Here is a 14862-nt window from a genome sequence, read left to right on the forward strand (position 1 = left end):
TTTATTCTCATTTCTCATTTCTTTTCGGAAGAAACAAATAAAGGAGAAAAAATTACGGGAAAGACTCGTAAATATCCCTAACATATGTATAGAAAAAGACTCATAAATACCCTCTATTTATCTTTGGATCTAAAAATACCCTAAAGGTTTATTTTTGGGCTCAAAAATACCCCTTAGACTAATAGAACAAATTTGATTGTTTAATAAGACACGTGTCATTTTTTAATTGGTGCCACATTTTAAATCAGAATAATTAAGTAGGCGCTCGCGACGAAAATCAAATATGTTTCACTTTATTTGGAATTTTGAAGTTGGAGTTGTGTTTGGTTATATTTTTTACAAAAAATATTTGGTTGTTTGAATGTATTGAAAGTGAAAAAAGTGAAAATAAGATTTTAGGAGTTTTCAAATTCAAGATGCAACTTCAACTTATATTTGAAATTTTCATGGTCAAATATTAATTTACAAATAAAGTGCAATAATTTTTCGGAAAAAAGCAAAAAATTGTCATGGCCAACCGGGTCCTAAAATTCACCCAAATTTTCATACCCAAACCCATACTGGCGACCCGTTTTCACCTCCAACATTAAACGAAACATTCTTTTTCTTCTCGTCGATCTAGGGTTCTGCGAATTCAGGTAATTTCGTTCTTCTCTTTTTTTTTTCCTTCTTCCAAATTCTTTTATCAAAATCTAGTGTTATCTTTGTATAAATTTTTGTTTCTTTTATGCTAAAATGTCCGAAAATTCCCGAATGCTAGAACTAGATTCTATTATAAGTAATGTTTTTGGCCGAGACACTTAATAGTTTAACTTCAATTCGGTTACTGAAGTTGTATATGAAAGATTAATATTAGTATTATGTTTGTTTTGATAAGGTGGTCATTGGGAAAAGATTTCGGAAACAGCCAATCTCCGACGGGAGTGGCAGAGAGTGAAGAACTCTACTCACAAACGGCGTTGTTCCATCTTATAAGGTAGGATTAAGGGAAAAAGATAGTGGAATTGAATCCCAAAAGCTCAATTTCTCGATATTCTTTCAATTATTGATAATTGAACATGGAAATATGTTTGAATTGATTACTCTGTGGCTGGAAATGTGAATGAACTGCACTGGCTCGTGAATTTCTTTACTAATTGTTTTGTAGTACCAGGTTTTAGTGATTTAGAATTCGTGTTATTGTAGGAAATATAGAATTGTGCGAAATGCGAATTGATGTTGTGATAATGCTAAATGTCGGTGAAACTGCCCCAAAAGTAGTGGTAATTCCTGCCAATATTTTTACTGGGATTTCCTAATGTATTGTAGATTTTGGGCGGCTTTTTTAGGAATGACTGGTGGAACATATATTTGAAGTTAGACATTTTCTGGTTTGACTGTTTGAGCATGTAGGGGACTCTGATTCATGGTGTTGTGTATTTTTCATGAACTGGGATTTTACATTGCCAAGGAATTTGTGTGAAACATGTTTCACTTGCGTTCTTTCTGTTATATTGTTGAAAGGCTAAATACATAGATGGCCCCTGAAACGTGTTTCATTTTTCCATTTAGACACCTAAACTAAAGGTTGTTCTATTGAACACTTAAGTTAAAGTGTACCTGTTAAACACCTTACATACAATCTTCCATAAAAAGACAGAGCGTGACTTTCAGATGCTTGTGACATGACAAATAGGACAAATCAAAATGTGACACGTGGAAAACAATCTCTACTGCCTCTCCCCTACACTTGTCTACCATTAACAGAATAGAATGGTGGAAATACCAGTGAGGATATAAACATTTCTTCATTTATGGGTATGGTTCAAAATTAACCCAGCAAAAACATCCAGTTCCTTGACAAAATGTAAACACCATTTCTGCCATTGATTTCCTTTTGGAATTTTGAATACTGTCTGAACCTCATTTCCAGTCTTTCTTTCAATTTCTTTACCATTTTCAGTTTTTTAGTCTTTCTTTGGAATGGACACGAACTGAAAAGCTAAGTTACTCGGACTCTCCTAAAATGTCGTCGGGTGCGTGTCGGATCCTTCAAAAGTAGTGTATTTTTGGAGGATCCGACGCGGGTGCGGCAACACTTTCGAAGATCCGAGTAACTTAGCTGAAAAGAACCTCTTATTCTGATTTGTGTTTCATAATGTATTATTTGTTTCTTATTGCAGAGAAATGGTAAATGAATCTGTAAAAATCTTAAAATGGAGCTGTTGAAGAGGACACGTTATTTCCACTGATACTGTTGCGTTTGTCCCATGAGTTCCACAACGAATTTTAACATGTGTATTAAATTTGATTCCTTCAATTTGAAACTAAAAACTTTCGCAAATGATCATTATCGGGTAAAAATGGTTGGTGGTTCAACAAAAGGTGTTCGGGGAGTTGGCGGTAGTTTTCATGGCTGGTTGGTGGCGGCTTTTTTGGTTGTTCGTAAATAGATGATGGTTCAAGATGGTGATGATAGAGTATGGTTGGCGGGCGGTGGTCTTTTATGTGGTGGAGTTGTGGCAGGGAGAGGGTGAAGGAGACTACAAAAATTTTTTTTTAAAAAAAAAAATGAAAAACTAGCACTTTCACGCTCTTATGAGTGGTGTGATTCACGCACCATGCCAGTAATTAATATGTGTCTAATAGGTACACTTTAACTTAGTTTAAGTGTTCAATAGGTAGAGTCTCTAGTTTAGGTGTCTAAATGGAAAAATGAGACAAGTTTAAGGGGCTATCTATGTATTCAGCCTTGCTGAAATGATAACTTGTTTGACTTTTGTACACGGGTAGTCTACGTAATATACTTCTTAATGGTATGAAGTAGGGGAACATTTTGGAGGGGAAGGGGGTAAGAACTGTACGATTTGGTAATGCACTCATCATGTGGGGGGAAGGATTTGGATTTTGCTTGGGGCCATTTTCTTCTTAGTTTTGTTGTTGTTTCACCCTCAAAATTTTCTCTCATTTTGTTTTTGTCGTTCACAATTGACTATCTAGCATTTAGTTATCCGAATAAAAAGAAAAAAAAATCTTTTCTAGAAACCAACGATTGAGGAAATGGAAAAAGTTTCGGGTGGGATGTGGTGAGGAGCACAAGGAACACTTTCTAGGATGTGAAAAGTGTGCTTCACTATAAATATTGGAACTGGGAGGGATGAAGAACTTCGTTAGTAATATAGGTACTCTTTCTCTTTCTATTAGATTGACTGGCATGCCCTCAAAGGGCACGCGAAAATTATCTATTAAGTTATCCTGTCATTTTATTTTGATCATTGGCAAAGTGCCAAAAGTATACCCAAACCTAGTGTACTTAGTCAGTGAGGGCTTTCCTCCATGGATATAATGTTTCTGATGACATATGATGATGCAGACTGTAGAAGATAGTTGCACCACTCTGTAGTTCTGATGTCTCAGATTTCTACATCAAATGCCATAGATGTGACAGATGCCATCTGCTTGCTTTACAGATCTTTTTACTTAAAATTATGTCCGCCCTTGAGGTTGTGATTCTAAATTTGTAATGATTTTACTTATCATTTTACTTAATGCAGGTCATCTTCTTGTGCTGCGAGGGACTTAAAAGACCCAAGATTTCACTTAAAAGGCCCTAGTCTGAGACCAACATGCAAGCAGCTTCTTATTGTTATCCTCTTCTTCACTTTTCTGGAAGGTCTCTCTCTTGGCCTCGTGTATGTGTACTTGCAATATTGTGTATAAAGATGTATAACATGCGACTTGATGCATTTGTATTCAACTTTCCATTTACCATGCATGGTTTCTGATGTAGATTTCTAAAAAATACTGAGTCACTTAGATTGACTCACATTAGTTTTGTATGGATTGCAGATGCAGGTATAGTACAGTGACTAATCACGCAAGAGTAAACTTTTTGAGCTTTAATTGCGTTCCCCAGAAATTTGACTTTAATCAAGGAGCTCAGATCCAGAAGGTTATAAAATCTTCCAAACCGAAAAGGTTCTATGTGATTCCTAACTCTACTGATGGTTATCCAAGTCTATCTGTTTCTGAAGAGGACACAACTACGTCTAAAATGGACGCATCTATGGTGGATGAATGGGAAAATGGAGTAGAAACGTTCTTGAGCAAGTGGTCACCTCCCAGGTACTTATGGAGGGGATTATCAGTTTTTATTTTGGCAGGGCAGGTTATTACTAGGATCATAAGGGGTAAAATCCACTGGAGGAATACTCTTCAACAGTTGGAAAGAGTTGGACCTAAGTCAGTTGGTGTCTGTCTGTTAACTGCAGCTTTTGTTGGCATGGCCTTCACTATCCAATTTGTTAGAGAATTCACTAGGTTAGGGTTAAATAGATCTGTTGGTGGGGTTTTGGCCCTTGCCTTTTCAAGAGAGCTAAGTCCAGTTGTCACAGCAGTTGTAGTTGCTGGGCGTATCGGTAGTGCATTTGCTGCCGAACTAGGCACCATGCAGGTATCTGAGCAGACAGACACGTTGAGAGTTCTCGGTTCAAATCCTGTTGATTATTTGGTGACACCAAGAGTGATTGCTTCTTGCATTGCCTTACCATTTCTGACCCTAATGTGCTTTACAGTTGGAATGGCATCCAGCGCCCTTTTAGCTGATGGTGTTTATGGAATTAGCATAAACATAATCTTGGATTCTGCTCAGAGAGCTCTTAGGTCATGGGACCTTATCAGTGCGATGATTAAATCACAGGTGTTTGGTGCTATTATATCCATCATAAGCTGTGCTTGGGGGGTCACCACACTGGGAGGTGCCAAAGGGGTTGGCGAGTCGACTACTTCAGCCGTAGTTTTATCTCTTGTTGGCATATTCATAGCTGACTTTGCTCTCTCTTGTTGTTTCTTCCAGGGTGCTGGCGATTCCCTGAGGAATTGTGTGTGACATTTCTTAAGTTTTCCATTTATTGAAGTTTCAATATGTTAAAAGTTGTAGCCGCCGCCAACAACAACAACATGCCCAGTGTAATCCCACAAGTGGGGTATGTTAAAGTTGTAGCCATGTTATTTTATGGTTTCGAGATACTTGACACTGATGAATCAAGGAGAAATGGATGTATGTTAGTAGGAAGTCGCTTCTGAAGCAAATCTAGTTTTGGTACCCTTTTCGATTGAATTTCCGATTGTGCTTCCTTTGATTCTCATTTGGAATCGGGGTTAATATGTGCAAGGATATGACATAGCAGTAGCATGTTAGTATGAAAGCTAGCTGATGTTCCGTTCTTTTAACGCTGAATACATCAACAATTCCTTATGTTTTTATATAGTTGCTACATTAAGATTTTTTAATCTTGCCCTGTATAGGAAAATCAATTTGGCACACTCGGTCACGCTATCTTTGTCATTCGTCAAGTTGGTGTCCAAAACAGCATACTGCATTTACGTGATGAGGTTGAAGGTTTTTGCTTACGTGCCGTAACCAAATCTTTAAATAAACCAAAAAAAAAAAAAAAAAAAAAAAAAAAATCCAAATCTTTAAATAAACCAAAAAAAAAAAAACACAATGATACAAATAGTTAATGGAACGAATATATGCTAGTGTTAAACTTGAAATTATGCTAGTTTTCATTTGCTCAAAGCTTTAAAAATTTAGTGGAATGAATCTGTGGCCAAATAATATTTGAGAGGGGAAGAATACTGTTGTGAAGCAATAGCTTGTTACTCCAGCCTATTTGGCAATATACTCTTCCAGGCAGTGCTCAAGCTTAACAAGGAGACTTTTATTTTCGTAGGGATTAAACCAAGAGTGCTAATTCTAAATCAATTCGGATTTGGTATTCATTAGTTTTCATAATTAGTCTACTTAAGTTTGTAGTCAAAATCATATCAAAATAGGTTTTCTATTCTTTGGTAAAGGTAAGTTTTGTATTGTGTTACAGTGCTATAAAATATGAGTGCTTTTACCTATTTTCTCTGTCCCAATTTATGTGATATATTTAAAAGTTCTTTTTTCTTTTCTCTTAAATTTGGTGCCCAGTCAAAAGGCCGATGGAGTAGTACTTTTCTTCAATTCACCAAAGTCGTTAGGTTTTGGTTTTCTTTGTGAAAGTCGTTAAGAAAAGTAAAACGCAAATCGTAATTTTTTTCCCCCAGGAAAGCAAAGAAAGGGGAAAAGAAACATTAGCTAGACAGAGTGACAATCGGCGTACTTCAGTCACCACAGGAATAAATGTCGGCCAATCTCCCAATTCCCCCCAACACCACCGTACACGTCACCAAAGACAACCTCTTCGCCGCCGTAGACATCGGCACAAACTCCTTCAAGCTCCTCATAGTCCACACCGACCCTTCCACCGGTCGTTTCCTCACAATCGATCGTTTCAAAGAACGAGTCCTCCTCGGCCTTAACACCACCACAACCATCTCAACCGCGTCCCTTCTACGCGCCACCAAAGCACTCCAAAAATTCCAGAACCTTCTCCAATCCCATCACGTTCCTTCTTCCAATTCTCGCTTCGTAGCCACTTCTGCTGTTCGAGAAGCTTCCAATCAATCACAATTCCTTAACACTATTCACCAAACCCTAGGCCTGAATATTGACGTGCTTTCCGGTATCGAAGAAGCGCGTCTTATATACCAAGGTATACTTCAATTCCATCCTGTTTATGACCGTACAATTCTTACAATTGATATAGGTGGTGGGTCCACTGAGTTTGTTATTGGAAAAGAGGGGAAAACTTTGTTCTCTATTTCACTAGCATTAGGACATGTTACATTAACTCAGAGATTTCCTGAAGTTACTGAAATGAGGGAACATATTAAGGTTATAATCCGTGCCTCGGGGTTAAATGAGAAGATTAAGAATTATAATATTGATAAAGTGATTGGTTCATCGGGGACGATTAGGAATATTGAGAAGGCGATTTTTCGTGGCTATTCGAGTAATATGGAGGGAAATGTTGAGGAAAGTAAGAGGGATTGGAGTTTTACAACGGAAGAATTGAAGGGTTTAGTGGAGAGGTTGAGTGAGGACGAGAGAAGAGTTGGAGGGAAAGTTCGAAAGCAGGGTTTTTTCAAGAAGAGGTCGGAATTTATTGTGGCGGGGGCGGTTTTATTGGAGGAAATATTCGAGGAGCTTAAGATTGAGGAGATGGAGGTTTCCGGGTATGCATTAGGAGAAGGTGTGATTGCAGAGAAGTTAGGAGAGGTTTTCGATAATTATGATCCGAGGGCGAATGCGAGGTGGAGGTCTGTAGTGAGGCTCGCGACAAGGTTTAATAACAAACAGCGCATGAAATCTGCTGCGTTATGCTTTAGTGTTGCAAAGGTATTTGATAATTCGAAATGGGAAACACTAAGAAGTTCACCATCTCTGGTTCCATATTTTTAGGGTGGAAATACTGTTTTTGAGATGATTTTGTTAATGTTCTTGATATAGGAGATGTTTGATGGTTTGGGAAAACGGTATGAATCAGCCAATGGTTCTGATGGATTCGTTGTATCCTTGGAGGATAAAGATCTTGAGTATCTTGAGGCAGCTTGTTTGCTTCACAAAATCGGTCTTTCTGTTGGTAAAAAGGGCTATCATAAGCAGTCTTACCATATAATAATGGTATGTGTTTAATTCTTAATCAGAAGATCCAGATAAATTTCTCTCTTTGCATGTTGAGGAGTTTATGTAACAATTATGATTTATGCATGTAATGCTTCGGACCTAAACCGTAAAAAAGATTTGATTGGTGTATTTCCGTGTAACAGCTTCAGCCAAGTAGATTGCATAGTTAAAACGATGTCAAGGTATGTTTAGTTTATAATTCTCAAACTGATTTTGATTTAGAGTAGATAATTGGATAAATAAGTTTCACTAAGATGTTCATTTTGCAGAAAGGCAATTTTAAACAGTAATGAAACTTAACTCTGATTATAGAACTGAATAATTAGACATACTGATTAAATCAGGTGAACTAATCCAAACTATATAGGCAATAGTGTCTCATGTTAATGATAGAGAAGCTACGATTTTCAAACTTAAAGAGATATGGAGTGGTATAGACATGGCATACGGCGTGGGGCGGGGCTGTTAGGCCTTACCGCAAAAAAATTTTAACCTGCTCAGCAAAGCGTTTTAATGTGTTTTCAGTCCGCCCTGCCCCGCTTCAGTTTTCTTCTATGTTTTTTTTTTTTTTTTTTTTTTCCCTTTTTCCCACTCTGTTATTTACATATTCAAAACAAGAATGGCTAATACATGGCTTATGGAACATACTAGATAAGCTTGACCTTTTTATTTGTACCTTGGCCTAGTAGTCAAATAATTCTTTTGCAGATATCAGCATTCTGAAACTAAAATTATCCTTGTTAGAGATTTAACCTGGTTTCCTGATTCTTTATTCATATAAATAGTCACTGTAACGCTAATAAATTAAATCAACTAATATGAATCCTTCCTGATGTAGCCAAAATGATCTTCTGTTGGGGAAACATAATTATTGTAAGTTACAAAATTACTGGCAGAAATATAATTTCCTTCATCAAAGATAAAAAAATATATTTGCCAACAATATGAAAACAAATCTGTAACTGCAATATGAAGCATCAAGAAAGCCGAAGCATAAATGAAGCAATAGAAAGCTAAATCGAAGCATAAATTAAACATTTAAACGGACGATTACAAAACAGTAGCACTAATTTTCGCCCTCGCCCCTTTGTTGTTTTCTCTCTTTTTTTCTTCTCAAAAAAGTTGTTTAACCCTCCCAGCATAACAATTCCCTCGGCACAACAACCCCCCCCCCCGCGCTGCCATCTCTAGAGAGATTGGTGTTCACAGGCCTTTGTGGTTGATATTGTTTGATGATTATCTGCCTGGATTCAGCCGAATCAGTTCTATTTTCTACCTTGAAAAATAGTTATTGGGAGCATGTAATCTATTGTGACAAGCTTAACTCACTGTGTAGAATGGCGACCATCTGCATGGTTATAATGCCGAAGAGGTTAAGGTATGGTGTCTCCATTATCTTCCCAGAACAACATTCAGATTGTGAAAACTGATGGCATCTTTGTCAGCTTCCAGTTAATAGCTCTACTTGTGCGGCACCATAGAAAGAAACTTCCTGAATGTGATCATGTGGTGCCCGAGGAATTAACAAAAGAGGTATTATATTGTGTTTTGACAAAGAGCTATAATTATTTTTTGTGCTATGGAAACTGATACTCACGAACTCCATTATGATGTGTATCTGGTATGCATACGTTCAGTTTTTAGCAAGTTTTGTGTACTTTGGAGGATCTGCATTAAGTACCATCACCCCTGAATGGATACTTCCAATTTTTAGCAATTTCTTAACTGTATTTTGTAGATTTGCGCAGAGTACTGACACACATGTTATTAAATTAACATGGACAAGACAAATGAAAATACCATGTCAGCATGGATCAAGGCGCTTATGTTTTTTTCTGACTATTATCTTTCTACCTTAGATGAGAGGGAAATTCAGAATTCTTTGTGCAATTCTACGTGTATCTGCTGCAGTCGAGAAACCACAGCTGATCAACTTTGACAATGTGGAATTCTCACATACCTGTGAAGGATATAAATTGGTATGTGACCTTTACGTGCATCTTTATGTTTCTCTCCCTTATATCTTGAGGAACCCATGTAATCTTCTTTAGTTGATCTATTGTGGTATAACTTTTTAATGCTATTGAAGGAGGCGAAAATGCTTCTGACAATTTATCATGCGTTATATCTTCTGTTGTATCTGATGTTTTCCTCCCAGTGGCAACAAGTTCCATCATCATCTGAAGATACATAATGTTTGGTGATTGGTTCACATTTGCTGCTTTTATTGTTATGTTAGTAGGCGTTTGGACATGCGATTTCATCTCATGAGATGAGATCCCAAATCATCCAAAAAGGCATGATTTGGGATTCCAAATCATGATTTCAAATTTTTTAAATGTAAAAGTTGACCCATAAGTTTATATTTTGTAAAAATAGATCCATAAGTTGGTAGATATATTTACCAATCATGTTTACCAACCATTTATATCAAATATTAAAAGATCTACCGGTTGGTAGTATATGTATAACAAATTTACTCTTACCAACCATGTGGGAGGATTATATTAAAGAGTGGTTACACTACAACTCATGTTCAATTTTCCATTTTATTGAACTAAAGTTTGATCAATTGATGTTGTATTTTTCAGAAAGGCCTTCTAGTAACGTATTAATTTTGTTATGAACAATGACTTGCTCATTTGGTAAGATTGTACGGTTGGGAAAGTTTTGATGGTTTTCACAACTTGTGGGTTTTTTATGTCTATAAGAAAACATACAACTTAAGAAATCCAAATTGCAAGTGCAAACAAAACTTCAACTTCAAATCATCATGGTTTTATCTCATGATTTCAAATTATGTCCAAACGGGTCCTTAGACTTACCAGTTATTTATTGTGAGATGGCAATCGCAATTCTCAACAATTACTTGAGGTGTTCTGAAGCCTAATTCTGATTTTATTATCAAGTGATGAAGAACTGTTCTTGAGGACATAGCTGGTTCAGACGATTAGACCATTTGACAGATCTTCTCGACCATATCTTGGTAAAATATAATATGTAAGTAAAGAAGAAGAAAGCATCATGATCAAAATCCTGATATGAAGATAGGCACACAATAAATTCTATCTACCTAGATGCGTCTAATCTATTGGACTCCAAAAGTGTTTTGACTCCCTCTCATTTGTCTAGGATGAAAAATTGGGACTCATGGGTGCTCTCAAGCACCTTTGATTTCAGCTAATTCAAAACACAGGTCTAACCTCTGCAATCCATTTCGGGGGTGATGCACCCCCGGAAGAGACCAAGATAAATTATATGCATTATGGACAAGTGGACTGAAAATATCAATTACATCTCATTGCATTCTGGCATGATCATGCTCTTTCATCCCATAAGATAATAATTTTCCCCTCCTCTTTTTTGAAGGCTATAGGAAAAAATTACAAAGTCTTCAACAAAGATGTCTTATTTTGCTAGCTTTTTGGTGCAACCTGGTTATTGTACAGGATTGGATGCAATTTTAGATATAATTCGGGATCTGCACGATCTGTAGTAAGGTTTTATCGCACTGGCTTAGTGCAAGTATTTTTGTATACGGCGGTTTATGGCCTTGTTTATGAAATGAAATACATTTACTTGATCGGAAAAAAACAATTCCACTCTTCTCCTATCTGCCTGGAGATCTGTGTATTCTACCTGTTTTTTGCCCATGTTTGATGAATTGAGTAGTTGTGACCACTCTATTTTGGTTTCCTGCAGATATTAGATTTTTGCTCTCCAACTGTGGGTCAACATATTTACAACCTTCTCTTACTTTTGTCATTTAGGGCCTGACATACTAACTTAAAACTTCTATCTTCATTTCTCCATGATGTAAAAATCTAATTTTTAACTCCCATACCTTTGTTTCGTCATATTGGTTGTCCTAAATGTTCCTCTTCTTCTTCTCTGCTTGGTTGTTCTCAATCTTCTGAAGATTGCTAGGTTTCTCCCTCAAGACACTGGGATTAGGCCTCCAGCTGCTTACTCGACATTTTGCATTCTGCATACATCCTACTCTCCCTAGACCCCACTTGTGGGATCACACTGGGTCTGTTGTTGTTGTTGTTGTTGGAAAATTCTGCATCTATAGAGGTATTTGGTGTAGCTTCACCTCTGTTTCGCTTCATATCATGGTAATGTACGAGCTTCAACATAGGTTTCCACCAGCTACACCACCAACATGGATAGGTCGAAATTTCCTTCCAATTCCGAAGTTACAGTCACTAACCAACATCTTCTCTTCTTGCACAGTGTCCATCTCTGCCATGTTTTTTTTCCGCTCTGCCATGTTCATTTCTGTCTAAAAGCAGTTCCCTTCGATCTTTTGGGGGCCTTGAGATGGAATTGTGAAAGAGAGTTTTACCTTATCCTCTCCACCCTTTCATACCAACAGACCTTTTGCGGCAACAAGATAGGACCTTCTCTCCATTCTTCAATCAACATTCCAATTTCCATTCAGCCATCTTTCACGTCTCCAAATTACTAAGCTTAAGTTACTGGTTTATTTATTGGAACTATAATTCTGTGCATGAAATGAACAAGTCATGGGAGATCAGAAGAGTGATCAGAGCAAGATGCCCATAAGAGATCTCTGTTGTGAGGGTTATACTTAATGTTGATAGATAGGTTCTCTTTTCTGTTCATTGTTTTGGCATTAAATACTTTATTGGGTCCAACACTGTTTAGTCCCCTCTTACCCAGGTTCAGGTAGGGCTGCACCATTTCATTTAGACGGCTAAGGGGTATGTTCACCTCACTAGAGTGTAACTATGTATCCATGTACGTGGAAGGGGGTAAAAGTTACCGAGTATCATACAGGCTCCCACCCATCCTCCCTCCTCAAGTTCAGTTTAGGCTAGGACATTCAATTTTTGATCATTTTGTACGAATTAGCTCACCTGATTCGAAAATCTTTCTTCTCATGTGTTGTAACCTTTATGTATTCATGTAAATCAATTTGAGCTGGGACGAATATTAGATACTCAATTTTTTTTTTGTAGAAGTAAATTCATACTTATTCCTCCTGCCATCCTCTTGGGATGCACTTGTAGCACATTAGCTATTGGATATATAAGCAGTTTTCTTTTGTACCTACAAGTTTGAGCATTTGCATTGTCATGGCATTTACACCACAAAAGCTGTAGGTACTTGAAGCAGGAAATTTGCCGTCCCCTGGTAATTTGCTGCCATCAGTGGAAGATATTGAGGCAGAGCTTGGTAAAGAGTTGGAACACTTCAGAATGGTAATGGTTTTGCAGTGATGCCACACCAGCCTACTTTTGTGCAGGCTATACCAGTATTCATTGATGGAATCATGCCATATATTCATTATTCTTTTAAATTCATTTTTCTATAGGTTATCATGCCTTATATTCATTATGTCACTTGTTATACATTTTGTTAGGTGTTCCAGGAAAGATTGTCAATTGCTGTCACTTCAAGCACTTCATCATAATCAGGAAGAGATGCTAGGAATACTGAGATGCTCTTTTTTGGGGGTTCGGGGGGTGGGGTGATGGGCCTTGCTAATAAAATGATGGTAAAATATAGTATTCTGTAAAAGCCATGTTGTAATGTATGCTATACGCGCGCGCACACACACTTACACGGACACTTCGACTGTTACAAGTAACAGCTAGCAGCTTCTTCTTGTCACACAAAAAGCCTATTCCAGTAGATCCTTGCAATTTTCTAGCAGTTGTTGGATGCAGAGAGTAAAACCTGGTCCCTAGTAAGACTGTTGAAACTTGCTATATTTATCGTTGCGGTTGAAATTTAATGTATTTATCTTTTACTTTTGCAAGTACGTTACTTAAATGTAATCTTCTATCAGCTTTAATTTATGCAGTATTCATATAGAATAGCACGACGCTCCCTCCCGTGTTCCTGCTCCGTTATGACAGTTAACTTTTGTTGATTAATGAAGTGAAGAACACTTGATCCTTCGGAGCAAGAGCTTGGTCTGATATTCTGATTTCCTTTCTGATAGTAATGTCGTTTTATGTCTTTTTTCTTTCTTTCCTTGCAGTAAAGCTTGATTTGAATATATAATAGCAACATTAATACTTTGCTGATGCATTTTGTCTCTAAGAGCCCATTTGGATTGGCTTATAAGTGGTCAAACCAACTTATAAGCTGTTTTTGGTTTTTTAGGTGTTTGGCAAACCAGCTTATAAGCTGTTTTTGGTTTTTTAGGTGTTTGGCAAACCAGCTTATAAGCTAAAAAAGTGCTTAGAATAAGCCAAAAAAAGTAAGTTGGGGTAGCCCAACTTATTTTTTTTGGCTTATAAGCTGTTTTTTGTCAAACCAGCTTATAAGCCACTTTTTTTAAGCTAAGCCAAACGGGCTCTAAAACTCAAAGACTGATGTCTTAAGTTTGTTTTACTGGAGTACCACAAGAATTTTGAGTTTTTCCTTTTACCAGTCTTATATTTTCAGGCTAAATGATTGAAAACAGAGCGTAGGTATCTACTACACTGCTTTACTTGTGAAATTGAAGTTGTGAGGATAGCTATCTGAGTAAATGAAATGCAGCTTGACTGAATAATACTGTTGTCTGAATTGAGAGGGTGAAATTTGGGTAAAGGGCAGTGAAGCTAGTCAAAAGTAACAGGAAAAATAAAGATACAGATAGGAAAGCCACAGGGGTCCAAGGACCATCCAGAAATAGCATATACTAATAGGAATTGTGATAATAGAAACATCATTTATCGAGTTTTTATTGGTTCTGGTATGACCTCTCTAATCAGATTCATGCATTCATGTCTTGTTGCATCCACTCTAGTAGTGGAATCCTGAGCTAAGCTTTGGTTGAACTTTTAAATTAAATTGCCTTAATGTTTTGGAATCCTCCCAGTCATTATGTTACTGCAATGATTCTTTTGAGGAAGAATGTGCATGTTGAATGGCTTGGAATCATCTAGATTTTAAAGAATCTATGATTTCAGGTTAACCTCATAAATAAAAACACGTAATTATTTGCAGTGATACGAATTTTATCCGAATACAGTACTACTTTGTTTCTCCAAAATTTCAAAGTCATTCTATTATTATTTTCGTACAGTTATAACAATTGACACTCATTTACTTGTTCAGTTCAAAACTGTACCCAATTCGGATTAGCAAATACTATTTCAATAATAAGTGTTCAAATTTCCTATAATTAAATCAACACTGTACTTCCATTGTAGCATTTTACACAAGTAAACCGATATAGAAAACTCCATGTTGAATGATGTAAACATTTTTCTTGAGAAAAAGACAACAACAGAACAGGACAATCAACCTCAATATCATTTCCTTTGAGACAAAAGGCTCTTGACCTTACTTAGAGTATGAAA

The 14862-nt window shown here is 36.9% G+C and overlaps 2 protein-coding genes across 11 annotated transcripts; both read left to right on the forward strand.

Moving 5' to 3' along the window:
* The first annotated feature begins 564 nt into the window (after positions 1-564).
* LOC132064338 (protein TRIGALACTOSYLDIACYLGLYCEROL 1, chloroplastic) lies at positions 565-5098 on the forward strand. 3 transcript variants are annotated; one of them, XM_059457290.1, is made up of 3 exons: positions 565-638; positions 3534-3652; positions 3829-5098. In XM_059457290.1, the coding sequence occupies exons 2-3, from the start codon at positions 3606-3608 to the stop codon at positions 4865-4867; spliced, it is 1086 nt and encodes a 361-aa protein (XP_059313273.1). In that variant the 5' UTR covers positions 565-638; positions 3534-3605; the 3' UTR covers positions 4868-5098. The 3 variants fall into 3 exon arrangements, with proteins under 3 accessions (XP_059313273.1, XP_059313271.1, XP_059313272.1); XM_059457288.1 differs by lacking the exon at positions 565-638 and adding an exon at positions 685-976 and having other exon boundaries at positions 3534-3671; XM_059457289.1 differs by lacking the exon at positions 565-638 and adding an exon at positions 851-976.
* Positions 5099-5455: 357 nt separating this feature from the next.
* On the forward strand, positions 5456-13325 carry LOC132064337 (uncharacterized). Of its 8 annotated transcripts, XM_059457285.1 has the most exons (7): positions 5459-7249; positions 7361-7534; positions 8874-8915; positions 8990-9070; positions 9397-9516; positions 12667-12765; positions 12927-13325. In XM_059457285.1, the coding sequence occupies exons 1-7, from the start codon at positions 6152-6154 to the stop codon at positions 12975-12977; spliced, it is 1665 nt and encodes a 554-aa protein (XP_059313268.1). In that variant the 5' UTR covers positions 5459-6151; the 3' UTR covers positions 12978-13325. The 8 variants fall into 8 exon arrangements, 3 of the variants coding, with proteins under 3 accessions (XP_059313270.1, XP_059313269.1, XP_059313268.1); XM_059457286.1 differs by lacking the exon at positions 8990-9070 and having other exon boundaries at positions 5457-7249; XR_009416533.1 differs by lacking the exon at positions 12927-13325 and having other exon boundaries at positions 5465-7249; positions 9449-9516.
* The last annotated feature ends 1537 nt before the right edge of the window (positions 13326-14862 follow it).

Source organism: Lycium ferocissimum, chromosome 7 (genome assembly GCF_029784015.1).
Source record: "Lycium ferocissimum isolate CSIRO_LF1 chromosome 7, AGI_CSIRO_Lferr_CH_V1, whole genome shotgun sequence".
Lineage (NCBI taxonomy): Eukaryota > Viridiplantae > Streptophyta > Magnoliopsida > Solanales > Solanaceae > Lycium > Lycium ferocissimum.

Excerpts from the sequence above, each read along its gene's own strand:
- LOC132064338 (XM_059457288.1), top strand. The coding sequence starts at position 861 with ATGTTTGTTTTGATAAGGTGGTCATTGGGAAAAGATTTCGGAAACAGC. Across the intron at positions 977-3,533 it reads GCGTTGTTCCATCTTATAAG|GTCATCTTCTTGTGCTGCGA; the intron begins GTAGGATTAAGG and ends TACTTAATGCAG. Across the intron at positions 3,672-3,828 it reads GGTCTCTCTCTTGGCCTCGT|ATGCAGGTATAGTACAGTGA; the intron begins GTATGTGTACTT and ends TATGGATTGCAG.
- LOC132064337 (XM_059457285.1), top strand. The coding sequence starts at position 6,152 with ATGTCGGCCAATCTCCCAATTCCCCCCAACACCACCGTACACGTCACC. Across the intron at positions 7,250-7,360 it reads TATGCTTTAGTGTTGCAAAG|GAGATGTTTGATGGTTTGGG; the intron begins GTATTTGATAAT and ends TTCTTGATATAG. Across the intron at positions 9,071-9,396 it reads CCGAGGAATTAACAAAAGAG|ATGAGAGGGAAATTCAGAAT; the intron begins GTATTATATTGT and ends TTTCTACCTTAG.